The 27,440-nt window shown below is 43.8% G+C and overlaps 2 protein-coding genes and 1 long non-coding RNA gene across 9 annotated transcripts in view; 2 read left to right on the top strand and 1 right to left on the bottom strand.

Moving 5' to 3' along the window:
- ripor1 (RHO family interacting cell polarization regulator 1) overlaps positions 1-12,338 on the top strand; it is a 281,458-nt gene extending 269,120 nt beyond the window's left edge. For all 4 annotated transcript variants that reach the window (XM_033036276.1, XM_033036274.1, XM_033036278.1 and 1 more), the window contains exons 16-22: positions 783-918; positions 1,953-2,111; positions 4,142-4,300; positions 5,162-5,358; positions 6,810-6,893; positions 7,305-7,392; positions 11,447-12,338. In XM_033036276.1, the coding sequence (XP_032892167.1) occupies positions 783-918; positions 1,953-2,111; positions 4,142-4,300; positions 5,162-5,358; positions 6,810-6,893; positions 7,305-7,392; positions 11,447-11,544 (921 nt within the window). In that variant the 3' untranslated portion in view covers positions 11,545-12,338. The remainder of the gene's footprint in view (positions 1-782; positions 919-1,952; positions 2,112-4,141; positions 4,301-5,161; positions 5,359-6,809; positions 6,894-7,304; positions 7,393-11,446) is intronic.
- On the bottom strand, positions 6,825-26,784 carry LOC116982811. The gene is made up of 3 exons (XR_004414540.1): positions 26,471-26,784; positions 7,070-7,161; positions 6,825-6,900 (listed from the first exon to the last, which is right to left on the bottom strand). It is a non-coding gene; the product is annotated as an uncharacterized LOC116982811 (long non-coding RNA).
- The window catches only part of ctcf (CCCTC-binding factor), a 28,769-nt gene continuing 27,330 nt past the window's right edge, over positions 26,002-27,440 (top strand). The window contains exon 1 of one of the 4 annotated variants that reach the window (XM_033036283.1): positions 26,002-26,259. Coding sequence is in view for 2 of the 4 variants with exons in the window: in XM_033036279.1 (XP_032892170.1) it covers positions 26,482-26,497 (16 nt within the window). In the remaining 2 variants the exon portion in view is untranslated. Of the gene's footprint in view, positions 26,260-26,344; positions 26,498-27,440 lie in introns of those variants that run through there. The other 3 variants (XM_033036281.1, XM_033036279.1, XM_033036280.1) reach the window with 3 other exon arrangements.

The raw sequence follows: 27,440 nt of genomic DNA, 5'->3' as shown, positions 1-27,440 counted from the left end.
ACTGTACAACTGCAGTAGAACCTCCCTGCTCCTATACTCAAATCCTTTTGCTATGACTGCTCAGTTTACACAGCCTGCTTTAGTCTGACAATCATAGAGAGAAGCAGCAAGGAAACGACGTCTCGAGTGCCAACCCACCCCAAGCATCAACTTCCACTAATCCTACACTCATCCCATTTTTCTGGACTCTATTATTTACCTCTGCACTTTTTCCCTGGACTCTATTATTTGTTTTCCTTGTAATGCAGTTTCTCTCCACCTTTTTATTTCTCTACCTGGTTTGATCGAATTTCCTTGGTCCTTCCTCTGTTAGTTGTCATCAGTCTCATTGATGGAGATGCTGCTGTCCATGACTGAAATGATACACGCGTTACAAAAGTGACTAAACTTTGAAAGTACTTTATTAACTGTGAAGCACTGTGGTGGTATACAGATTTGAAAAATGCAATATAAATAATGCACATTTTGTCTTATTCTACAATTTCATCCACTGAAAGCCAAATGTATAGCTTATATAAGTTTGACCGATATTTTGACCAATACAGCTTCCTCGATTTGAGAAATAGCATTTCTGGTATATATTCTCCCACCCAAGATTAAAATTACTGTGAGTTCTCTTTGCTTATTGTAATGTTAATTGATCTGATGCATTCTTGTCTTTTATCAAATACACTAGTATAGAAGTAGAGAAAGCCAACACCAACTGGTTACCTGGTGCAGGTCAGGCTCTTCATGTGGAGTATTGTTAACTTGTGCATCAACACCAATATTTCACATTGCAGCAACTCGGTATCTACGGACCTCTACGATGTCGAGAGATCTATGCACTGGACAAGCTTTTGAGAGAAGCCCGCACTCTAGAAGTGATCTCTGGTCTAAGCAAGGACAAATCCGGGTACATAAGCACTGCCGAAGAGGGTGAGTGAGATATTTCAATGAGTTGCCTTCTAGAAATGCCTTGGCTCCTTGGAATCTCCCTATTCCATCCAACCGTCCCTTCTTTACAGTTAATCGCACCCATCCTTAATTGGATCAGCCAACTCCAGGTGATGAACTGTTGTCCTTTCTCACTTGAGCATTGATGACCAGTGGTATCAGGGACTGAGGTTTGTGAAGAGGGTCTGCAGAAGGAAGCATGCGTCTTTGTCATGGTTCATCTTGTGCTCGGATTTATGCACTGTTCCCTGGAGCACATTAAAGAGACGGACATCAAGTACTGCTGGAAGACCATCAACTCAGTGAAAGACTCTCTTTGGTCTGCCCGAAACGTATTGGTCTCCCAGCAGAGCGAGATGTCCATCAGGCAATGTTGCTGACTTGGCCCGCTCCAGACTGCAGGAGTACGTGCTGAGGGACGCACTGAAGCTCGGTGCAGCCAACGCCAAGGCTCCGTGGGGGAGGACCACAGTCTAGGGTCCTTCCACTGTTGGACATTGAGGGGCTGAGCCTGGTGGGGACACACCTCAAATAAGATAAGGGCTAGCACCCGAGGGTGTCACAAAGGGTGTTTTGTTTAAAGATAGGTGCGAACATTACGAAGTGTGAATGTATGAAGAATTATTTTTAGACAGAAAGTTGGAGTAGCTCAGTGGGTCAGGCAGCATCTCTGGAGAAAAGGAATAGGTGACATTTCAGGTCGAGACCCTTCATCAGACTGAGAGTGAGGGGAGAGGGAAACAAGAGGTATAGAAGTACCTATTCCTTGTCTCCAGTTTTTTTGTTTGGTAAATGGTTTTTATTTTGAATAAAGTTTTTATTTTGAATAAAAATGGTTTTTATTTTGAAATTTCAAAAAACAAACTACAGGAGGGACACCCATTGACATTTCATTGCAGATTGGTTTAATTAGAGGTAAGATGGTTTTATGTTTTGTTGCTTTTTGTCCTAAAATAATTGTGGGAGCTGAAGTTGTTCATTGCTTTCTTGTTATTTTTGTATTTGTTTCCATTCAGTCATGCCACTGCTGAAAGATAAAACGGTGTTCTCCTTCTGGACACACTGTACCGAGAGCCCAAACCTCTACAGCGCCACGGTGGAGAGGATCCTGGAGAAGCTGAACTTGAGTTTTGGGAGCAGAGTGAATGAGCAGTACTCGGGTCCAGCCGAAACAGGTGGGTGGTATCGGTCAATAAGCCAGCATCTGTGTGAGCAGCAAGCTATGCCAAGACAAAGCTTTTAAATAAAGTACCACATAACATGTTCACATAACATGCTCTGTGTTTGTGGAATAGGTGTTGGGTGATAGCAGGGCTACGGAACAGAAAACATTGAGAAAAGGACAAGAATTAAGATGGGATGGAGATTAATGTTCCACAGGGATGGTGAGCAATTCACAAATTCCGACACAACGTGCTGGAATAACTCAGCATGCCAGGCAGCATCCCTGGGACAACATGGAAAGGTTTCGGGTTGGGACCCTTCAGGTCTAAAGAAGGGTCCTGACCCGAAATGTCATCCATCCATGTTCTCCATGGATGCTGCCATACCCGCTTACTTACTCCAACGCTTTGTGCCCTTTTTTGTAAACCAACATCTGCAGTTTCTTGTTTCTACAGTTCAAACTGGAATCGTACTGCAGTTTCAAGAGTTGCAGATGGCACAAAACAAGGATTCTGCTCAGTCTTTTTCCCCTCAACACGAAACCCTGTTATTTATTTCCTCTATCTGATGTGAAAGGTCCATGATCCGATGAAGTGATAACTATCCTCTCCAGAAATACTGCCTGACCTTTGGCAAAATAAAGGCAGCATACTTGCAAAATAGTCTAGTTATCAGCAAACTTTAATGAGGTGGAGCATTGTGTTCAGAAGTATAATGTCCTGACAGATCTTTAAGATCATGTAATAGTTTGTTGGAGATGATGCACGTAACAAAGGAAGAGAATCTGCTCTGCAAAATCAGTCTGAGGCATCGTGGGTTTAGATACTTTATGTCAAGGATTCCCAACCTGGGGTAAATTTCGCCTACCCAGGGGGCAAATTTGTTGATTCTGGATTTGTACATATTTTTGCTCATTGACTGACTGTGTTTGTTTCTGGTATACCGGTCGTTATCTGTTCGTCATTAGTTGTTCATAAATAAGTGAAATAACATTGTTATGTGCTACTAAAGTTGCCTGGGGTAAACGGGATGAAAAAGGTTGGGAGCCCCTGCTTTATGTTATGGACTCTGCCATATTTCTGCAATTAAATGGGGCTCGCAGTTTGGACAATTTATTGCTCTCTTAAAACTGAGTTAAATTCTTGGTTATGAACTTAAATGTAAAGTGGTTGGTGTAGAATTAGATTGATCTCGCATTTTAGTTTTGATTCTACCAAATCCCGGTAGGCGGCGCGACTCTCGTCAGCAGCGGCCTCTGCAGTCCGTCTGCGTTTTTATTATTTTATGTCTATGTTTTTATGTAGTTTTTGTTATTTTGTTGGGGTATGTGTGTGGGGGGGTGGGGGGGTTGGGGGTAACTTTTAAATCTCTCCCTGCACGGGAGACCCGACCTTTTCTTTGTCGGGTCTCCGTTGTCGTTGGGGCTGCAACGAGGAGCGGCCTCCAACAGGAAGACCGGGGGCTCTGGTGCCGACTACTCACCTCACCGTCGCGGAGCTGGCCGAGTCCAGAGCGGGTGGAGCTGTGGTGGACGCTGCTGCGACCCGACCCCCGGAGATTCGGTGGCTGCAACTGCGGGTTTGGCGGACGGTAACACCGGGAGCCCGCGGGTCCCTGGAGGGAGACCGCTTTTCGGGGCTTCCGCAGCGGCGACTTCTCCCGCCCGAGTTGCGGGGTTGCATCACCCGGCGTGGCTTTAATGGCCACGGGACAATCGCCATCGCCCACCGGGGGCTTTGACTTTGACTCTGACATCGGGGGGGAGAGTGCAGTGGAGAGAGAAGTGTTTTTGGCCTTCCATCACAGCAATGTGATGGATGTTTATGTAAATTATGTTGTGTCTTGGGTCTATTTGTTTGTAATGAATGGCTGCAGAAACGGCATTTCGTTTGGACCTCAAGGGGTCCAAATGACAATAAATTGAATTGTATTGTATTGTATTGTATATTGTATGTGGGGGATGTTACGGTTGGTATTAATTACTTTACAGGCAGCCTTCAATAATTCCTTCAGTATGAATCATTTTAATCTCCTGTTGCAGTTTTTGTCAAACTAGTGGAAAGGATCTTGGACCGAACGTTGCCAAAACGTGCCCGGAGTGGAAGTGCGGAACTGCTGACGATCTTCCAGTACTTGGGTCACATTGAGGAACAGAATGTGCCCTCCTTACCGTCCTACATCATGGAGCTGGCAGAGGAAGGTACTTTGTTGCTTTTCATATGACAAAATAGCATTTCATGTACTTTGTGCAGCAGCCTTGGCTTGTCTCTGTAACTACAGCTCTTGTTAACAATGCCTCCCCTCCCTAGAGCGTCAGATAGCACGGAAACTGGCAATCTAACCCACCCAGTCCATCAACCACTCATCTACAATGCAGGGGACTTCCATGTTCGCGAGGGGGTTTGGGGGGGGGGGGTTGGGGGTTGGGGGATTGTGTAAAAATAGCAGTCTGCATTGCAATTTTTACGTAATTCGAAACCACCTCATCTGCATGTGTCAATAAATGCGAGTTGAATAAAGGCCCTGTTTTGTTCTGGCCTTCTCTATCTTTCAGTTTGTAAAAGGGTTCCGACCTGAAACGTCATCTATTCCTTTTCTCCAGAGATGCTGCCTGACCCGCTGAGTTACGCCAGCATTTGGTGTCTATCTTCTTGAAAATAATTGTTTAATTATTCACGTAATTCCTCACAAATTAAGTGAGAGGTTTTGTTCCCATTTCTCAAATGTTCTTGTAGTGACCAATTTTCTCTGTGAGGGTGAATATCCGTTACCAGAACAGTCATAACGCTAAGGTTGCCTATAATTCTACATTGGTCCCATTTTTATTTATTCTCCCCACAGCCTGGGTTGCACTCGGAACTTTGGGCTTTGTTTTGTTTTTGCGCTATATTGGGTGTCTTTTTATTTATTGAATGTTTTTTTTGGTTTGTTATACATTGAGCGCTGCCTTTACAAACTTGTTGTTGTGCTGCTCCGTTTAGAGATGTGTGACAACAGACGGGCTTGACATTCGGCTCTCTCCTGTGGACTCACTCACAGCTGTACGTTGCATCTCTTGCAGTGTTCCTGGTGCAGAATCTGCAGTCGTGTGATAAGGACGTGGTGCTGAAGACCCTGAAGCATCTCTCGGGTACTCAGCTGCAGAAGGATGGGCTGAAAGCAGTAGGGCTTCTCCTGCTGGAAAACAACACCAAGATCTGCAACACTGCTGCTTCCTTGCTGAGGAACCTGGCAGAAGACTCCAAGTTACGCGAGAAGGTCGGTCGTGATAAATCCGCACAAACTATTCCTTTCTTTTGCAGAAAACCTGATTGATCCAGCTAGTAGCTGCCAGTATCTGTCTTAGAGGAGAGTTTTGGGTGCTCTGAAAAGAGACATCGTCATTTGGGAGGTGTTTAATATTAAGTGAAAGTTTTTCCTTCAGAGAGGTTTTGATTTGAGAATTAAGGGACAGAAGTTTAGGGGTAACATGAGGAGGAACTTCTTTACTCAGAGAGTGGTAGCTGTGTGGAATGAGCTTCCAGTGGAAGTGGTGGAGGCAGGTTCGATTTTATCATTTAAAAATAAATTGGATAGGTATATGGACAGGAAATGAATGGAGGGTTATGGTCTGAGTGCAGGTAGATGGGACTAGGGGAGAATAAGTGTTCGGCACGGACTGGAAGGGCTGAGATGGTGAAAGAATTTGATTGATACAGAGAAACCATTTTCAAATTTCATAGAATCAAAAACTCCACTGTTTATAATGGCAGCCAAAGCTCTCTTTATACAGAGAGTAGGGGTGGGGGAAAGAGCATGATCATGTGTATAGTGTATTACTGTGTAGAAGACTAAGAGTTGCACAAGCAACAGTGATCCAGAGGATCAACGGCATAGGTTTCAGGGTTTCAATGGCCTAACTCTTCATCAGATTACAATTTTATGCAGTTTGAATCCAGTTTCAGAGTTTGACCATTTAAACTCGCCCTCCCATTCCCATACTGATCTTTCCGGCCTGGGATTCCTCCATTGCCAGAATGGGGCTACACACAAACTGGAGGAACAGCACCTTGTATTCCGCATAGGTAGCTTACAACCTAACGGTATAAGCATTTAATTCTCTAATTTTACATACCTTCCCCCTCCATTTTCTCTCCCCATCACCTTTTCTCCCCCCACTCCCTTCCCCTGAATTACTTTACACATTCTCCCCCGTCCTCCACTGAAAGTCTGTTATTTAGCTCCACACTTCACAAGCATGTATCTCTCTCTGGCTCGCACCTATTTCTATCTCTCGCCTTTGTCCAACAATCTGCCTATCAGGGAACCTCCTCACCTGAGGACATCTGTTGCCGGCCATTATGTGTCCTGAATCTTTATACTTTCATTTTTCAACCTGCTTCCAACTACCACAACTATTCTGATGAAGGGTCCCGACTTGAAACATCACCTATCCATTCTCTCCAGCCTGACCCACTGAGCTACTCCAGCATTTTTGTGTCTATCCTTTGTTAATATGCGGCTCCTGACTAATGCTGCTCCAGTGTGTTTCAATAATCACAGTCAATGTTGTTGCGTTTTATTTCACTTGCCAAGATGGCGGTCAGTGAAAGTGGCCAATATTCAACCCTTTCCACAGTGCTGGCTGTTCAGTCAGCAAGTGGAGGTCAGTGGTGGATGGTGGCTTGTTTTGTTTCGACTGACTAATTAAAGTGTGTGTTTGTGTTCAGGCCTTGGTTTGTTACCTGGAGCTGCTGGAGAATGAGGATGGACAGCTGAGGAAAGTAGGCTGCACTGCACTTGCACATCTCAAGGTGAGCCCTTCAGAAACAACAATGGGAACCAGAAGATGTGAGACGTATTTTGTGCACCATATATGAGGAAGGATGTGCTGGCTCTGGAGAGAGTCCATAGGAGGTTTACAAGAATGATCCCAGGAATAAGTAGGTTAACCTATGATGAGTGTTTGTCGGTGCTTTCATCATCTTACCCCGAAGATAGTGTCACTGCCGCTCCATACGCCCTCTAGTGGTTGGTCAAGTGACATTGCCACCTGAGAGCAGCCTTTTCCCTCTCCCCGAACTGGAAAATTAGCAACCAGAACGTCGTGTTATGCAGATATTTTGGCAGCAATGAATTACCTTTGTAAACAAAAGTTAGAAATTTCACCACAAGGATTGGAAATTCTAAATTATTTTTCTGTTATCTCCATTTGTGTTTCTCAGGCCAAAGAGAGCATGGATCAATTAGTCTACCTTTGTCAGACTGACAAAGACGTTCGTGATGTTGCAAAACAGACCCTATTTTCCTTTGGTAAGTCATTTAATTGTTGCATTGCAAAATGCAGTTTAGTATGTTTGCACAGAATTTATTTGAAGGATAATATTTAATAGTACTTTATCTTTGACAACCTCCTCCTGAGTTGCTGGATGTACCTTGAAAACGTGCTTGTATATGAGTCGGAGGGATCTGGCTTAAGACGCGGTCGTAGTCGGAGGCTCTGAAGAAGGATCTCGACCCGAAACGTTACCCATTCCTTCTCTCCAGAGATGCTGCCTGTCCCTCTGAGTTACTCCAGCATTTTGTGACTTGCTTGTATATGATCTTTTTTGAAATTATGGATAAACTTAGCCTGATGGTTACTGTGTCCTATTTATTTAAATGACTGGAACGGCAACTTTTGATCCAGAGACCTGAGTTCAATCCCACCACGAATCTGTAATGTAGAAAAAGCAGCTTGGCTTGGTTGTGCTGGTCTCCAGACCACTGGATTGTTGCTTTACAACTCATTTAGTTCATTCATTACCATCAGAGACGGGAATATTTTATTGTTGCCTAATCTGATCCAGATGCGACTCCAGACCCATTCATAGGGTTGAATCTTAACTGATCCCCTGTTCAGGGGGAATAATTAAATAAAAGTACAGATAACCCTCGTTATAACCAAGTAAGGGGATGTTAGTTCATATATTTTAAATGTTATATCTAAAGTGGTACATGAAAGATGAAATGGATACTGCAAGCATGATAAGAAAGCCAACTACTTCACATATAATAATAATAATAATAATAATAAATTTTATTTAATGGGCGCCTTTCAGACATCTCAAGGACACCTTACATAGTAATCGGAATAAAAACATATAATCGGAATATAACAAGTAATAAAGACATCACAGAGACACAAATTAAAAACAGAATTCAATCCAAAAACAGAAAATCAAAAACACAGTGTGAAGAGAGAGCAGCGGCAGCCAAAGCGCGCCAGCGTCCACTCTCTCTTCACGGCAGCCATCTTGGACACAGACCTACAGGACTACAATTAGACAAAAAAAAATCATCCCCCCACAGTGGATACCACTGTGGAGGAAGGCACAATGTCCAGCCCCCACCCCATGTTCACCCCAAAGTCAGGCCTATTGAGGCCACCGCAATTGCCTCTAAGGAGGCCCGATGTCCCTGGCCGTTCTCACCGGGTGGTCTTGCCCCGGCGTCGGGAGAGTCCTCTCAGCGGCTGGGCCACCTGGAACGGCCGCTTCCTGGTTGGAGCCCGCGGCTGCCGAAGCCGACAAGGCCGCGCCGGTTTGGAGCTCCCAGGCTCCCGATGAAAAAGTCGGTGCCGCCTCTCCGCACTGCCGCCTCTCCGCACCGCAGCCTCTCCGCTCCGCAGACCCGCAGCCCGGAGATGTTGCTCTCGGTGGTCCAGCTCGCCAGAGCTCCAGCGCGGCGACCCAGGCAAGGCATCGCCCGCTCCGCTCCGCTCCACTCCGCTCCAACGCTGTGCCGAGGCCGAGGTGCTGGGCGGTCCCCGCCAGGAAACGGCGCTCCAAGCCCGCAGGTAGGCCACGAGCAAAGATCTTATAAGATCTTTGGCCACGAGGACGGGTCGACGGGCAGCCCGGAGAAAAGGCTGCCACACCGGCCAGGTAGGGACCTAGAAATAAAGTTTACACCTACCCCCCACATTAAAAAGACCATATCCCCTACAAACAAAAAACAGGACTCACTAAAAACTATAAAAAAAACGAATTTAAAACGGACGGCTGCTGGCTAGCAGCCGTTCACCAAGATGGCTCCTCCTCCTCCATATTCCATCATGGGTTGCATTGTATTTGGAAAGAAGTTCATTTAAACAATGAAAATAGTGGACATAATTCATTATAAATTGGTGGTGTTGTTCTTGCCCATTGCCGCCACTTAGTGGTCACTTTGTCTGCAATAACCAAAATCTGTTATAAAGATGTCCATAATAACGAGGGTAGACTATACTACAAAAATAAGGGATTGAATGATTGCTGCTTTTTAAAACTTTCTTGCTCCAGAAAATAGCTTCCCTTCCTCCCTGAAGGCCTGTGTCAAACCTTTCCCAATTTACCCTCACATAGCCCCTCCAAACCATTGTATATTTTTTCTGTTCCATCTTATGCACTCTGAGCTCATCTTGTTTATTCCTATGGTTATCCCCCAGCTCCCACCTGCTTCTTACTCTATTCCCACAAAACTGCAGAACACTAATTTCTGCCCTTGCTCCAATGTCCCATGCCATTAAATCTTTTCATCTCACATATTGAGCGCTTGCCTTGAAATGTGCTTTAGTGACTGCCTCAAAATCCTAGTGTTGATCAGCCCATGCTTACTAACTATTTACACAATCTCCTGTCCCCGCTTCCCTTCATGTCCTTGAACGTGCTGTGGCCTCTGAAAACCCAGCACATTTTGTCTACCCAACACCCCTTGAATAGAAGGCAGACACAAAATGCTGGAGTAACTCAGCGGGACAGGCAGCATCTTTGGAGAGAAGGAATGGGTGACGTTTCAGGCCGAGACGCTTCTTCAGACCCGAAACGTCACCCGTTCCTTCTCTCCAGTGATGCTGCCTGTCCCGCTGAGTTACTCCAGCATTTTGTGTCTACCTTCAATTTAAACCAGCATCTGCAGTTCTTTCCTATTCATTGAATAAATGCTGGTTCATACTGAAGATAGACAGAAAAAGCTGAAGTAACTCAGCGGGACAGGCAGCATCTCTGGAGAAAAAGAATAGATGACGTTTCGGGTTGGAATCCTTCGATTTGGGAGAAATGTGCTAGGTTCGTAATTCCTCCAATTCTAACTTCTTCTGCATCCCCTGTTATAACTGGTGACTGGGCGGTACATTCTGGAATTGCCTCATTAAACATGCGTCTCTGGCTTTAAACTCTCTCCTTTCAGCAAGCTTCCGGCCATCTCTCCTAGGTTTGGTTTCCTCCAAATTTTGGTTGCAAAACACCTTGAACCTTCAGCTTATACTGACAAAAGCAAGAAGACCTACAAAAATATCAACAAATGAATTTACCAGATCTGTTAGATCAGATTTATTTACACAAGGTTTAATCCAAATGTACGCAAACGTGCACATGTACAACGGAATAATTGTTCCTCCTCCAGGGATCTTTACAGATCAGGTTTCACCATCTTAACAGTTGAAACACTCGCAGCTTTGAGTAATCTCTTCAGGGTTTGTGTATCCTGAAATGTGAAATTAAACTCCACTAACCTTCGATCAATATGTGTGGAACATACCTTCATGCTGGAGAAAGCAGTGATTTTGCAGGCTTTTGTTGCTCTTGAGAAATTTGATGTTTTATCTTGCACATTCTGAGTCTTGTACTACTCAAAGATTGGAAGTTTGATTTTATACTTGGTTGAATTTGAGATTATTCACCAGAGTTCTTATTTTGATCAGCTCTGAAAAGGTTGCTCTATCCTGCACCTATTTTCCACGTTTCTCCAGAGATACTGCTTGACCATCTGAGTTACTCCAACAGTTTGTGTCCTTTTGTGCAAACCAGCATCTGCATTTCCTTGTTTCTACCTTTACCCCCTAAGCATTGCTAAATCATTGGTAGACAAAAATGCTGGAGAAACTCAGCGGGTGAGGCAGCATCTATGGAGCGAAGGAAATAGACGACGTTTCGGTTCGAGACTCTTCTTAAACATTGCTAAATCATTATCTGGTCATATACTTCCTTGAATATGAAAACCAGAAAATGATATGATAATCATGAAATTTGGGATGCCTTTGTATATCTTTAAAGGATGCTCTCTCATTTTTAGTTGTGTGATCACAGATTATTTTCTTTTTTGGATGTACCTATGTTGTGTGTTTTTGCCTCAGGCATTTGTTTTTAAACAGTTATTTAAATAACTGACATTAAAATTCAAGCTAGTTTGCTCTCCACTTCTTCATTCGCTGAAGTGGGAATGTTTTTAATGTGGTTTACAATTGTCACATGAATAACAACCAGTCTGGGCTGCAGTTTCTTTGATGTGTGTCAAGGTGATTTACATTAATGCAAACACTTGTGATGGTTTCTAATTGCCCCAACAGGTGATGAAGGTAAAATTGCCTATCGACAAATGGAAGAATCTTTGGACGGCATGCAGAGGCTTTTGGGTTCTGTCAGCATGGCTAGTACAGCTTTCTGAAACAAAGGGTCTGCCTCAACTTTAACAGAGAAATGGCCCACTTCCTACTGAAGAGAGTTTCTGAAGAAATGTGACTTTTGTTGTCAAAGCGTCAAGTAATCTAAAGGTTGAGCTGCTTCGGAGTTGATTTTTGCAACATGCAGCAGCACTCGTTCACTGTTTGTAGGTTTGGGAGTGGGGCTCGAAAGGCGCCATACTGGACTATTGCTTTCAGCAATACCACTTTCTAGGGATGGTTACATCACAATGCCAGTATTTCACATGAATGCACATGTCTTGACTAAAAAGCCAAAAGCCTAACTTAGGAGAAGGCCTCCCTGTAAAAAGAATCTACAGCCAAATTTAGGACAGTTTGTGAAAATGCACTTTGAACGATGGAAGGTGTGAGTGAACCATGGGACATGGGACCGGTGGACCTTGATGGAAAGATGGTCCTAGACGGGTGTCTCCAAAAGCCACAGCTAAATATTTACAGTTTTGCATGTCGTGCTGCTCTGAGGCAGAAAAGAAACGTGCAATGTCACGTCCAAGTGCCTGGTGTTACATTGAGGAGCATACAAGTATTCTGTGTACAATAGTTTTTTTTATTTAATATTGACTTAATTTGCAGTAAGGGAGAAACTGCAAAAGCTTCAAATTTGTTAACCTGTTATATTATTTTCCAGATGGTGCAGTAAAGTTTCAAAAGATATACTTTGATTTTCTATATAAATGCATTATGTAAGTAAGAGTGAATTGTGGATCACAAATAAAAGTTCATTAAATACAATGTTGTATTATACTACCAAAAAATATGTCATTTTGTCATTTGTTTAAAAAAATATGTATAAAAGTACAGCTTTTGTTGCTTTAGTTTAGTTTATTGTCACGTGTACTGAGGTACAGTGAAAAGCTTTTGTTGCGTGCTAACCAGTCAGCAGAAAGACAATACATGATTACTACCGAGCAATCCACTGTGTAGATACATGATAAAGGGAATAACATTTAGTGCAGCTGATACACTTCTGTGACCTGCACACAAGAGTCGCCTGGCTTGGATTGGGGGCCTGTTTTGCTGCTCAATATTTATATCATGCAAATCTAGTCCATGGGAATTTAAGAAAGGTTTGCATTTATTTTTCTCATATGCTGATTTACATTGCAGATGGACACAAAATGCTGGAGTAACTCAGCTGGATAGACAGCATCTCTAGAGAGAAGGAATAGACAAAAGGACTTTCCTACTGAGTTACTCCAGCATTTTGAGTCTATCCTTTTTTATGGTGTTGGCTAAAGGAAATTTGTTAGCTGTGTACGGGGGGAAATCCTCTGGGAATGTGAATTAATATATTCAAAGATAATCAAAGATAATCTTGAATCAGATTGTGTTTGCCACTGCTTGACAAAGATGCCTAGTTACAACTCAGTCGTATAAATATTGATTTCTCTAATTTCAAGTAACCCCTGCTTTCCCGCGCTCTCTCCGCACACTCCCACCCTAGTCATCCTGCCAGTTCCACTGTTCGCATTCATATACCCTGTTGTTTTTACCTCGTCCACAGCCAACAATGGACCATTGTGGGCTCCACATTTCCTTGGTCATGGGTTTGATTTGTTCTGAACAGAATTTCATACCTCTCGTTTCCCTCTCCCCTGAATCTCAGTCTGAAGAAGGGTTTCGACCTCAAACGTCACGGATTTATTTTCTCCGGAGATGCTGCCTGACCCACTGAGTTACTCCAGCATTTTGTTTCTATCAAGGTTGTTTTTCTGTTTTTTCTGACTTTCTCTATTTATTCTTCCCCATCCAACCTTGCAATAGTAAAGCTCGGAAAATTAATTATAAACTCCAGCCTTGTCTGAGTAATGATCCACTTTTGGTAATCTTTTTGCTGTTGTGAAGCCTTTCAGTATTTACCCAACAGCAGATAAAAGATTAACCCCACAGCAACTAAGAGATTAGTTTGATGTTTACAGTGATTGCTACAATGTTCTTGTTTGTGGACACAAGATGCTCGGTATGTGAGAATGTAGAACATTTTAATGCCGTGATACAAGTGTCATTTTCACACGGTTGGCCCAGTAAATGCACACCTGAACATTTGCACTGCTGTATGACTGATTTCGCAAGAGGTCAAAGGTTGATGCCTTGTTCCCTCGATGATGTATTGTTTATGTGCAGGCCAAAACACAACTTCCTTTGTTAAACAGAAACACTTGGATTCTGAACTACCTTAAAAATCAAAACATAAATAATTTCCTCAGGTTACTTGCGACAAGTAGATTTATCTACAGCTGACCGAAGACCATGCATAATGCATCTAAAAACTAACGTGGCCGTGGTGCTGTCTGAATGCTGTAGTGCTGCCTCTGTACTGGGTTAATCACTTCTCTTTAAACTGAGAGGAGAAATGTTCTGTTTCAAACTCTACCCTGCTGCAAACATGAATTGTCCATTACAAACTTAAAAGCTCTGATTATTTAGAGTTGCAGAGGGAATGGGAGCAGGGAAGAGAATGCAAGATCCTTTTTATTCATAAGCTTGTGTAGTCCTGATCTTCCATCCTACCTCATTGCAGACCGTTGACTTTTTCGCTGGAAAAGTTATGCTAAAATGCCACTATTTTTCTTTTCCCGCTCCGGTTTAATTTGTGAATGGCTTGATTGTACTCGTGTACAATATTTTCTGATGTAATCGGAAAGCACCAAAGGTTTTTCTCGGTGTACGTCAGTCCCTTCAGCCCAACTTCCCTATGCTGACCAAAGTGACCCATCCCTCTCTTTCCATGTTTAAAAGTTTTTGAATTTCATTCCAAGCCTAAAGAAAGCTAATCATCCTGAAACATTAACTTTTTCCAGCGATGCTGTGTGAGTAGCTATGTGTTTCCACCACTTGTTATTTTTATCATGAATGAATTTTGCTGCTTGTGAAATCCCCCTTAACAAAAAGGGTCCCCACCTGAAATGTCACCTATCTATGTTTCCTTGAGATGCTGGCTGACCTGCTGAGCTACTCCAGCAGTCTCTGTCTACAGAAGAATTCTGATTACTATCAGAGACCTCCCCAAAGGTCTTGGCAAACATTAGATGAGTATCGAGACAAGTGCTATCTATCCCAGCTTTGTTTGAGCCAGACTGTTAGCAGTGATCTCTGGCTTGGAGACAGTGATTCATACCGGATACCAATCCACACGAAAATCAGCAAATGGTAGAAATGGCTTTGCTAATGAAGTAAATATTAGTCCAGGTCAGTATCAGTTGGATGTGTTTCTTTGACCTGAAATGCTAATTCTTACTCTCTCTCCAGCTGCTGCATGACCTGCTGATTATCTCCAACATTTTTTAACATCTCAAATTTCCAGCATTTGTCTTTCTCACTTCCCAATAGATAGTTACCGTTTGTGAATGGGCAAAGACTCAAATTACTCCTTTTCTTCTGTGCTGGCCTAGGGCAGGGTAAGGAGTGCAAGTGCCAGCCCCAGATACTCGGATGCTAATTGTTGCCAGATGAAAAAAGACAATGCTTTAAGATCCTTTTAATACATCAGTGGAGGGGGATGTTGTTTTAAAAAAGGAGGGAGTGAAGAAAGGCTGGAACATGCCTTTTAGCTTTAGTAGCGTACCCACTCCTGGGCCGTTGCCCAGTCTCTCATTGCTTTTTTTCTGCATTTTTTTTTCTCTTCTTAACTCTCGCAGAATTTTGTATAATCTGCTTAAATTTTCTTAAAATATTAAAATATTTTTAAAGCTAGTAATAATGTTTCATGGTATTAATGCCCTTGTGTAACCCAGGGACTACCTGTGTCCCATTTTTTAAAATGATCAACTGGGTCAGATTTACACCCAGTCAAGGTGGGACTAATGAAGCATGCTCCCATCGAAGAGTGAATCGCAACTGATAGCGATTACTATAACCAGACAATGACTGCAAGTGATCCATAGCCAATTCTAACACTATATGCGTTAGAGGAGCATCTCCTGTACAACCTGCAAAAAAATTAGCTATTAATTCTTGACCAACCAGAGATTAGACTTCCATCCTTGGTAGGTATCCAATCATAAAAGATCCTTTCGATTCAACCGATCAATCTGTGTCACATTCCTTCAAAAGACATTTGTATTCAGCAGGCTTGTTATTACCAGTACCCACTTTCCTACATTGACCAGATCTGTTCTCAAAACTACCTCCCCCCTGTACTCCTCCAGGCGTTAATTGCTTTGACTGAGAAAACATTCCACTGGACTGTTTGTCGTGCCAAGCTTGCTAGCTCAATTACTGAAATCAGGTCTGATGTGTAAGTGTTTCATAAGACAACGACCTTTGGTCTGTGGCAACACTTTTTTTTTTAAAGCACCTGTGTTATGTCCTAAATGTCACCAGAACATACTACAGAGTATATCCAAGACTGAGATAAATAAATTTTGCTTGTGAAGATAATCACCAGAAGTGGGTATACTGCAGGACGGTGGTGCTGATGTATTATGTCAACCACGATCTTATCGAGTGCCAGAGCTGGCACTGATCCCAATGGACAACTTTTTTTAATGTCTATGTTACCTAAGAATGCCTAAAGTCATAGAATTTATCTCAATCATCACTTAAAGCATCATGTGCAATAACAATTTAAAAAAAGATATTATTATTATTACTGGCATTAAATACTCAATTAAATATATTCATAAGCTCCTTTGATTTCCGTCTGGTTGCGTGTGTTTAAACTTAATGCATATTTACAATGTGTCAAACTGAGATGTTAATTACTCTCTGCCATAATTTTAAAAGCCTATATTTTTAAAAACAGGCAGAATTGTCTCCAAGATAATAAGAGTATCTAGACAAGATCCCTTTTTTGAATATCAGGATAAGCTGGACTCGTGTTCTGACAGATTTCACAAAAAGCTCGAATTATTCCCCACTCAAATCACTGTCTCTAGTACAAAAAGAATAAACAGAATGAGATACACATGGAGGTGACAGAACTTGAATTGATTTTATTTCTTTTGAAGACCATGATCTAACAATCACGGTGTTTGCAGGGAAAATATTAATGATCACACCTTGAACCTGCTTTCCCCCTGTGATTGAACTGCTGGAAGTAGCAAAATTCTAATCTGATAATGAAGGATTATGTGTAGATGTAGAGGTTTACAATCACTCTACATATGTATTTACAAAGTTATTTACAATTCCCCTTGTATCACTGCAAAATAAAACCAAGTTGGCCCTTGGAGTGGGGGCTTACAATTTCTCACCATGAGTGTTTATTTTAGAGAACCCTTTTTGACAATTTCAGATATAAGGATGGAGAAGTGACAGTCAGCAACTGACCATCTGGACTACCACAACATTGCAAGACCAAATTGTATGAAACATTATTTGTGTCCCCTTACCAGTCATCAGCTAAATAATCTCAGAGAGAAATAGTAAATGCCCTGGTCCAGTTAGAAATAAAAATTTGGAAAATGTTACTTTAACTCGCTCAGGCAGTTGTAAACGTGGCATACCTAATGAGATGCACATATATAACCATATAACAATTACAGCACGGAAACAGGCCATCTCGGCTAGTCCGGGCCGAACACTTATTCTCCCCTAGTCCCATCTACCCGCACTCAGACCATAACCCTCCATTCCTTTCCCGTCCATATACCTATACAATTTATTTTTAAATGATAAAATCGACTGGAAGCTCATTCCACACAGCTACCACTCTCTGCGTAAAGAAGTTCCCCCTCATGTTACCCCTAAACTTCTGTCCCTTAATTCTCAATTCTCGTTGCCTTCATATGTTGCCCTCGATGTATTGTAGGATGACTGATCACATTCAAATACTGTACCATCTCTGGAATGTTTATTGTTGTATTGTTTACTTTGACCCTTAAATTAACAAACTACGAATCATTGCATTAAATAGCTCTTGTTGAAATCCAAAACCCCCTAGAATGATTATAGGTTACTGTGGTGGCCTGATCAACAAATTGTGGTTGCTTGAAGACTAAGATTGGTTCTTGTTAAGGTTAAGCATCCACCTAAAAAGATTGACTGCTGAGAACAGCATTAATTAATGACACACTGAGCCAAATGAAGTAGCGCGACAAGTTGATCACCTCGCTGTCTGATTTGCTGCTCCGCCACAGGAAAAACAGGAAGTAACTTGTCACAGGCTGGCTAATCTTGAAGAAATATTCTAACAAATATCAAAATAATAGTATTACTTTTATTAATTCTTAGTTATGGTGTGGGAAAGCAGAATTAATTTCTCTACACGTGTATTTACAGCACCAGTTTTTTTTAAACATTCACTTGTATTTAGCTTGTATAACTTATCTGAAGCAAATTACAGTTTTAAGAAATTTGTTTTTCTGAAATACTATTGTCTTATATCAGTAAATATATTCCAATTCCAGTTAAAATTCCAGGCTATTGAACAAATAACAAAACATATTTATTAAATGAAATAAAATGTAATGCTGTGTATGAAACACAATTCTTCAAAGAACGTTGACAATTCACAATATATGTTTAATATGGGCACACGAGGTGGAATTTTTTCTTGATGATTATGCCTTTCCCTCACTACCATCTCAGTGTGTACTGATTTGATTACTAATCAAGGTCAGTATGAGGCCACGGCCCCATGAAAACATAATTTAAAGGAACCTTAAATGTAAACATAATACAATATACCCCACTTTATGCAATATGCAATTTATTGAAATATCTGTAGTATGTTTTTCCTTTTTTTGCAGTGATTTGTGATTCTAAGATTGAATTTCCATTACTGAAACTGCCACGACACAATAATAGATTGTACTTACACATGGGACCCATTAGTTAATGCATGAAATCCACCTAAAATTAATCAGGCTCAGTTTTAGTGCAGTTTTTGTCCATTTCCAGCCAAACTTCCATCCATCATGAAATTGTATTGGTCACTTCTGGGCATGACTCATCCTCCTGCTGTTGTCACATCCCTGGGTCTCCACATGCATATCATTGTTGTTAACTGCATCAAACACTCTTTGTCAAGCAACAAGCAAACCTCACATCATATGCCAATCGAATCCAAATGTAAGTGTTCCTCTGGGACATTAATGGTTCTGCTCCCCAGATCTTTTCTGCTTGCTGAGGTGCTAGCAGCAACGCTTCATTCCAGGAATCATTGTTCTGATCTCTGCCTGTATTATGATCTCACCGCAGTAGCTTGGGCTTAGGAATGGATGCGTGGGCACAATGATGGATGGTGGTTGGAGGGAAGTGGCCAGGTGCAGTGGTCAAAGTGAAGACTCAAGCCATTCCCCAGCATTTCACCTCTTTGGTTATCTTTCGTACAATTACTGTGGATGCAATGAAGGGTATTGCTCATTATCCCTAGTGGCACTGCAATAGCAACTGGAATCTCTGGGAATTACAAAGGTTGTATTTTATCACACCAAAATGTCACACGGATGGTAAGGACCTTTTCTGGCTGAGGAATAAAAAACCACCAGAGCTTTTCGGTTGTGGAAGCAATGACCTGCAGATGCTGATTTACACAAGGACACAAAGGCCCCAATGCAAATTTTGATTATTAAAAAATGATTAACTGACATGAGGTTTATTTAATTAAATCCTTATAAACAAAAATGAATTAACATTTGATTTTATAATTTTAAAGCCTTCTTGACAATGGAAGTGAGTTCACAGACCAACTTATCCCCTATTTCTTCCCCCATCTTGAAACCATTAGTTCTGCCATATGCTTTTCAGATTCACCATGCTGTAACGTGCATTAGCTCATCAAACTAATCTTGCCGATGACAGGTGACATTGCTGGTGCCAAGTGAAAGACAGTCTTATAAACCCTTCCAGATATTTTTATTATCATCATCAACTGTGGACACAACACTCACTTTATCTTGAAGTTACTTGGTCTTGGAAGTCTTTACCATTATTTACTGCTACTTGAGATACCATGAGGCAATTTGGACATTCATGATACATCTGACAAGGTGTGCCCATCAGTTATTGCTTCCGTGTGTATTCCTAGCCTGATCAAAGCCTGCTTGTCTTCGAATGCAAGGGGCTGATCATAACCAAATGGGGACAGACTGGCAGGAGTAAATACTCAGAGATATGGAGAAGATTTGTGCAGACACCAAAGGATTCTTCCAATAACCAGTAAATAGGCTGACATGATAAAGACAGCGTACTAGACAACACGACAAGAAGGAATGCTGTGATCTGCTGTGTTAATGTCATGACATCAGAACCAGAGAGGAGGCGAAGAGAGAAACACTGTTGACATTTCAGGTCTGATTGAAGTTCATGGAGCTATAATTTTAAACCAGTTCCTCTTCACAGATGCTGCCTGACCTAATGAGTATCCTCTCGGGTCGAGACTAATTGAGTTTGAAGAAGGGTCCCGACCCGAAACGTCACCTATTCCTTCGCTCCATAGATGCTGCCTCACCCGCTGAGTTTCTCCAGCATTTTTGTCTACCTTCGATTTTTCCAGCATCTGCAGTTCTTTCTTAAACGTAATGAGTATCCTCAGTATTTTCTGTTTTTATTTCATATTTGCAGCATCTACAGATTGTTTCTCGGAGCTATTACTAATTTCAGCTGTAATTACGGCAAGACTGTCACATTTATACTGCAGTGTATGTAGCAAGCACTATCACGTTTAGTCTGCCTTTGTGCAAAATATTCAAATTCCATTAGCCACCAGCAAAAGAAAATCATTAATGGCCTCCCCTTATGTTAATTATAAGCCACAGCCCACTTTAAACACACACTAAAGAACATAAATACTAAATAAAATCAGCTTAATTCAGCTGGTTTCACTTATCATAGAAACATAGAAATTAGTTGCAGGAGTAGGCCATTCAGCCCTTCGAGCCTGCACCGCCATTCAATATGATCATGGCTGATCATCCAACTCAGTATCCCGTACCTGCCTTCTCTCCATACCCTCTGATCCCCTTAGCCACAAGGGCCACATCTAACTCCCTCTTAAATATAGCCAATGAACTGGCCTCGACTACCCTCTGTGGCAGGGAGTTCCAGAGATTCACCACTCTCTGTGTGAAAAAAGTTCTTCTCATCATAAAGTGTTAAGAGTAACTCAGCAAGTCAGGCAGCATCTCTGGAGGATATGGATATGTGATGTTTCAGGTCTGGACCTTGCTGCCCCCCTTGGTTTCACTTATCCTTAGATTAGCAGAAGAGAAGGATAATGTAGGCTACCAAAACAATTCCACATCCACAGGGAAATAAGTTTTGAATGACAAATTTTATTTACATTTCAATGCCAGTGAACAATAAATAAATAGAAAAATTAATTAAATATTCTAGTCAATCACAGTAATTCTAAGAAATATTTAACTTTTGACACTACCTGAAACACAATGGTGGGGAAGGATATAAACAAAGAAATTCCTCTCACTCAGAATGTCTAAAATACTGCAATGATGCATTCCTTTAGGGCTACTACCGTCAATCATTTTCCAGGCACCTCAGTTGTAAGTGTGCATTGAATCAATTTGGCTATGATGTCCTTATTCCTTTCCCTTGCATGTTCCCCTCTGTCCCCTCACCACCTGTACTACACCCCATTTATCACACATCTTTCCCACTTCTCTCCTCCACCATCCCCCCCCTTAATACTCACATCACTCCACTTCCACCTTTTTGTTCCCACCGCATTCCCACTCACCTCATGTATCCATCCTCCCCCCCAATGTAGTCTGCCACATCCTTTTCTGTCAACCATGTTCTCCTTTTTGTACTCCTCACCCAGCTCACATCAATTCTCCCCACCTCTAACATCTTGGCCTTCCCCATCCACCACTTCTCCATGACTAGGCCCTTCCGCCGTCCCTCCAGATAGCCCCTCATCCCAGAATCCCTACCCCAGCACTTCCCACACCTTCTTCCCAAGAATCCAACATTCCTTTTCCATCACCCAACTTCTCTCCTTGCCTCCACCTATTCTTCCATTGCCCAACTCCTCCAAACTCTCCATTCATGTGACACCCCCCCCCCACATCCCTCACCGTCACTCATTGTCCCATCTATCTCCTACCATAAGGGACGACAGATGGCACAATGGGCTAAGTGTTCGGCTGGCAACCGGAAGGTAGCCGGTTCGAACCCCGCTTGCATACTGTCGTTGTGTCCTTGGGCAAGATACTTCACCCACCTTTGCCTGTGTGTGAATGTGTGTGAGTGATTGGTGGTGGTCGGAGGGGCCGTAGGCGCAGATTGGCAGCCACGCTTCCGTCAGTCTGCCCCAGGGCAGCTGTGGCTACAGAAGTAGCTTACCACCACCGAGTGTGACTGAAGAGTGAATGAATAATGCGATGTAAAGCGCCTTGAGTATTAGAAAGGCGCTATATAAATCCCATCCATTATTATTATTATTACCAGCCTTACTGTCTCTGACTACATTATCTCTGTACTGCCCACTCCTCTGACATCAGTCTGAGGAAGAGCCTCGACCCGAAACGTCACCCATTCCTTCTCTCCAGAAATGAGCGTTCCTCCCCCCAGTTCCCCCGATGCACATTCCCCCACCAATTCTCCACCCCCACCCCGATGCATGTCCCACCCCCGTTTCCCCTCCAATGTGTGTTCCCCCACCAGTTACACCCCCCCCCCCCACGTTCGATCCCCAACCAGCCCCCCTACAATGCGTGTTTCCTCACCGATTCCCCCCCCCCTCCCCCCCCCAACTGGCTTTAGTGCTTAGAAAGTCCTTAGAAGGCTTAGGAAGTTGGATTGTACCCAACAACTCTAATCAACTGTAGAAAGCATTTTATCAGGATGCATCACAGCATGGTATGGGAACAGTTCCATCCAACACCGCAAGAAATTGCAGAGGACTGTGGATGCAGCCCAGAAAATCACACAAACCAACCTCCCTTCTATTAACTCCACTTACATCTGACGCTGCCCGGCAAGGCCACCAGCATAATCAAGGATGTCTTACCCCAGCCACTCCCTCTTTTCCCCCTCTCCCATCAGGCAAGAGGTACAGAAGTGTGAAAACACTCACCTCCAGATTCAGGGACAGATTCTTCCCAGCAGTTATCAGATATCTGAACTATCCTAGCACCAACTATTTTTAATTGGATCTTTCTGGACTGTATCTTGCATTACATGCTATTCCCTTTATCCTCTATCTGTACACTGTGGACGGCTTGATTGTAATCGTTTATAGTCTTTCCGCTGACTGGATAGCATGCAACTAAAAAGCTTTTTGCAGTACCTCGTTACGCTTGCCAATAAACTACACTGAACTATACTAAATGTTTACCCTGTATCTGTACACTGTGGATTGCTCAGTCTGAAAAGGGTCTCGATCCAAAACTTCACCTATTCCTTTTCTCCAGATATGCTGCCTGACCCGCTGAGTTACTTCAGCTTTTTGTGTCTATCGTCAGTTTAAACCAGCAACTGCAGATCATTCCTACACTCAATTGTAATCATATATAGCCTTTCCGCTGCTTGGATAGCTCGCAGCTAAAAAGCTTTTCATTGTACCTCATTACACGTGACACCAAACTAAACCAAACTAGATGTGCAGAAAGGAATGGCAAATGCTGGTTTACACCAAAGATGGCAGATTCACTCAAGATAGACACAAAATGCTGGAGTAACACAATGGGACAGGCAGCATCTCTTGAGATAAAGAATGGATGTCGTTTTGGGTTGAGACTACCCGAAACGTCACCCATTCTTTCTCTCTAGAGATGCTGCCTGTCCCACTGAGTTAAACCAAACTGGAAATAGAAATTCAAATACTGGTAAAGAACTAACAATTGAATGGAAATTTTATCATTTGCTTTAAAATATGTCAATTAATATATCACATGAATAAGGTCAGAAGTGAGAGGGGCAGAATTAGGCCATTAGGCCCATCGTCAACACTGCCAATCATGGCTGATTTATCTCTCCCTCCTAACCCCATTCTCCTGCCTTTTCCCCAAAAGACAGTGAAAAATCAAGAATTTATCTATCTCTACCTTAAAAATACCCACTGACTAGGCCTATACAGCCTTCTGTGGCAAAGAATTCCACAGATTCACCACCCCGGACTAAAGAAATTCCTCCTCGTCTCCTTCCTAAAGGAATGTCCTTTAATTGTCAGGAATTCCACGAGTGGAAACATCCTCTCCACATCAACTCTTAACAAGCCCTTGGATAACTTGACAGAGACACAAGGTACTGAAGGAACAAACCACTGCTCTACCACCACACACTGGCCAAGTCCAGGCTGAGGCCACACGCCAACTCTCAGACACCTCCTCCTACTTATCCTTGGACCATGACCACACAGATAAGCACCAGGCCACTATCTCTATCACCATCAATGGCTTCATTAACTCCGGCTCCCTGCCCTCCCAAGCCTCCAACCTCATCGTTCCCCAGCCCCGCACGGTCAGATTTTACCTTCTCCCCAAAATCCACAGACCTGACTGTCCTGGCAGACCCATTGTTTCTGCCTGTTCATGTCCTACCAAACTTATTTCCACATACCTCGACTTCATCCTATCCCCTCTGGTTAAATCCCTCCCTACCTACGTGTGAGGTGTCTTGAACACTCTTCGTCTACTCCAGGACTTCCGTTTTCTAGGCCCCCACTCCCTCATCTTCACCATGGATGTCCAGTCACTCCACACCTCCATCCCCCACCAGGATGGTCTCAAAGCCCTCCGTTTCTTCCTCGACCGTAGAACCATCCAATCCCTACTGTCTACTGATACTCTCCTCCCCTAGCAGAGCTAGTCCTTACTCTTAATAACTTTGTTTGACTCCTCCCATTTCCTCCAAATACAAGGCGTAGCTATGGGCACGCGCATGGGCCCCAGCTACGCCTGCCTCTTTGTTGGGTACGTCGAACAATCCTTGTTCGAGGCGTACCGTGGTCCCATCCCCGAACTCTACCTCCACTATATCGACAACTGCCTTGGTGCTACCTCCTGCACCCACACACAACTCACTGACTTCATCCATTTCACCACTAACATCCATCCAGCACTCAAATACACCTGGACCATCTCCGACATTTCTTGACCTCACTATCTCCATCGCAGGTGATAGACTACCGACCGACATCCACTATAAACCCACTGACTCCCATGGCTATCTGGACTACACTTCTTCCCACACTGCTTCCTGTAAAGAACTCCATTCACTACTCTCAATTCCTCCGTTTACGCCGCATCTGCACCCAGGATGAGGTGTTCCACAACAGGGCATCGGAGATGTCCTCATTCTTCAGGGAACAGGGGTTCCCCTCTTCTACTATAGATGACGCTCTCACCAGGGTCTCTTCTATACCCCGTGACTCTGCTCTCACTCCCCATCCCCACCACTCGCAACAAGGGCCGAGTCCCCCTTGTCCTCACCTTCCACCCTACCAGCTGTCACATAAAACAAATAATCCTCCGACATTTTCGCCACCTCCAATGTGATCCCACCACTTGCCACATCTTCCCATCTCCCATCTCCTCCCCTGTCAGCTTTCCGCAGAGACCGCTCCCTCAGTAACTCCCAGGTCAATTCGTCCCTTCCCACCCGAACCACATCCCTCTCTGGGCACTTTACCTTGCAACCGCAAGAAATGCTACACTTGTCGCTTTACCTCCCCCCTTGACTCCATTCAAGGACCCAAGCAGTCGTTCCAGGTGCGTCAGAGGTTCACCTGCACCTCCTCCAACCTCATCTATTGCATCCGCTGCTCTAGGTGTCAGCTGCTCTACATCGGTGAGACCAAGCGTAGGCTTGGCGATCGCTTCGCCGAACACCTCCGCTCGGTCCGCAATAACCAACCTGATCTCCCGGTGGCTCAGCACTTCAACTCCCCCTCCCATTCTGAATCCGACCTTTCTGTCCTGGGTCTCCTCCATGGCCAGAGTGCGGACCACCATAAATTGGACGAACAGCACCTCATATTTCGCTTGGGCAGTTTGCACCCCAGCGGTGGGATGCAAGCAAAAGCCTCCACGTGGCGCATCCCGGGCAATGCTGACGACAGAAACTGTACCACAGTGACTGACTGAAGTAGCCGATTCTGCAACCACCGACCATCAACCGTCACTGACCGACCGGAAAGACGTGATATAGAAGATGGCTGGACACGAGGAAGAAGACCCCAGCGGTCTCTAATTTCAGGTAGTCCCTACTTTCTCCACCCCTTCCCAGCTCTCCCTCTTCCTTTCTTCTTCCCGCCCACCCACCCTCACATCAGTCGACCCGAAACGTTGCCTATTTCCTCCATAGATGCTGCCTCACCCGCTGAGTTTCTCCAGCATTTTGATCTCCCTGGCCAAGTACGAGTCTTGAGTGGGAACTTGGTCCTGCATGATGACACTAGAGGCACCTCCTCTGGTATCTTTGGTCCTGCCTTGTCATTGCTGAGGCCGGCCGGGAGGAGGCGCCACCTGCCGGGGCTGACGTCACGCGGGGCGCGCGCGGGCGTCGGCGACGGTTTAAACCGTTGTTTCAAAATGCCGGTTGGCGCGGTTTTCAGCCTCTACCCAGGGTGCCCCGCGTGCTTCCCCACGGCTGTGGAGCTGCCGAGCATGCGTAGTGGCGCTCGGGGCCGCCATCTTCTATTCCCTGCTCTAATGGGAACGTTTTAACCGATTGGCGCCGCGCTTTCGGGGCGTTTCGGGCTGCTGGGGACCTCAGGCAGGCACCGAGAAACACCGAAAGGGACTTTTTCTGCAAGAAAAGACGGTGAAAATGTAAGTGAAGGCGGTTCTAGGGGCCGAATGCAGGTCCTTTGTGCCGCCTCTAGGTGTCACGGTGGGGCTTGTCGGCGCTGGGTGTGTTTGTCTCCCTCTATCGTTATATTCGGACAGAAAAAAATGCTCGGGGAAAAAAAAATGTAACCGTGCGGCTAAAGAAACCCCCAAACGGCGACGAGGGGGAGGACAGCCGCCGAAAACGGTTCACCTGTGCGCGCCATGGCGGCTCGGCAAGGTTGCTGGCGCTGAGGCCTTTTCTTCTTTGTTCGTGGCTGGGCTTCGCCTCGGCTGCAGCCGCTCCAGCAGCGCCTTTGCCCAGTGTGACCGCCTGCTTCTGCTGCTGCCTCTGCCTCTCCCTCCCCTCCTCTGCGTGTGTCGACTTCAAGGGCCCGCTCGCTCGGTGGCACTAAAACTGAAAAGAGCTCCCTCTACAACCGGGCTGATCGCAGGCGGCCGGGCAATGGCGGGTTATTTCTAACGGAGATGCCGGTGCTGGCGGAATCCAAACATATGCTGTTTTCGGCTCTCCGTCTCGTCGCCATTTTATGCAAACCGGACACATTTTAATGAAGCTTTTGCAATCTTTTAATCCAACGCTCAACGGCATGGATTCGGCTGCAATGGTTTTATTTATGCCCGAGCAAATAAATGAACTAGCCGCCTTCCTTAAAACTTTCTTAAATCAAATTGGATCAAATCAAAGACGTCTCCCTTAATTGCAAATGTAGCATATCAACTGCTTCTGAAAAGGAAGTAGTAATGTAGAGTGTGGCCTGTCCTCTTTCCTCGGCATCAAGCCTAATCTGAGTAGTTCTACGAAAATGTAAACTCCAAGGTCTTGAACTTGCACAAAAAAATAAATTAATACTTTGTCGAACTGACGTGTAGATGTTAGTCCATAATTAAAACTGGCTTGGTCTCAGTCCTGACACTCTTGAAATTAATTACAACTTGCATTCATCTTAAATATTTGTCCCCTCGGCTATTATAAGTGTGGTAGATCTGCTAAAATAAATTCAATATTAAAAAAAAACGATTTACATCTTGTCTACATTTCTTCCATTCACACTGCTGCTTATAATGAATTTGAATTTGAATTGACAACCTCGGTCAAGTGTTCCTGTTGTGCTGTCAGCAGAACAGCCATAGCTCCACAAGGTTGCTTTTTGAAGCCTCAA

Source organism: Amblyraja radiata, chromosome 17 (assembly GCF_010909765.2).
Source record: "Amblyraja radiata isolate CabotCenter1 chromosome 17, sAmbRad1.1.pri, whole genome shotgun sequence".
NCBI classification, from domain to species: domain Eukaryota; kingdom Metazoa; phylum Chordata; class Chondrichthyes; order Rajiformes; family Rajidae; genus Amblyraja; species Amblyraja radiata.
Note: the sequence above shows the minus strand (reverse complement) of the source record. Positions and strands in the feature narration are given on the sequence as shown.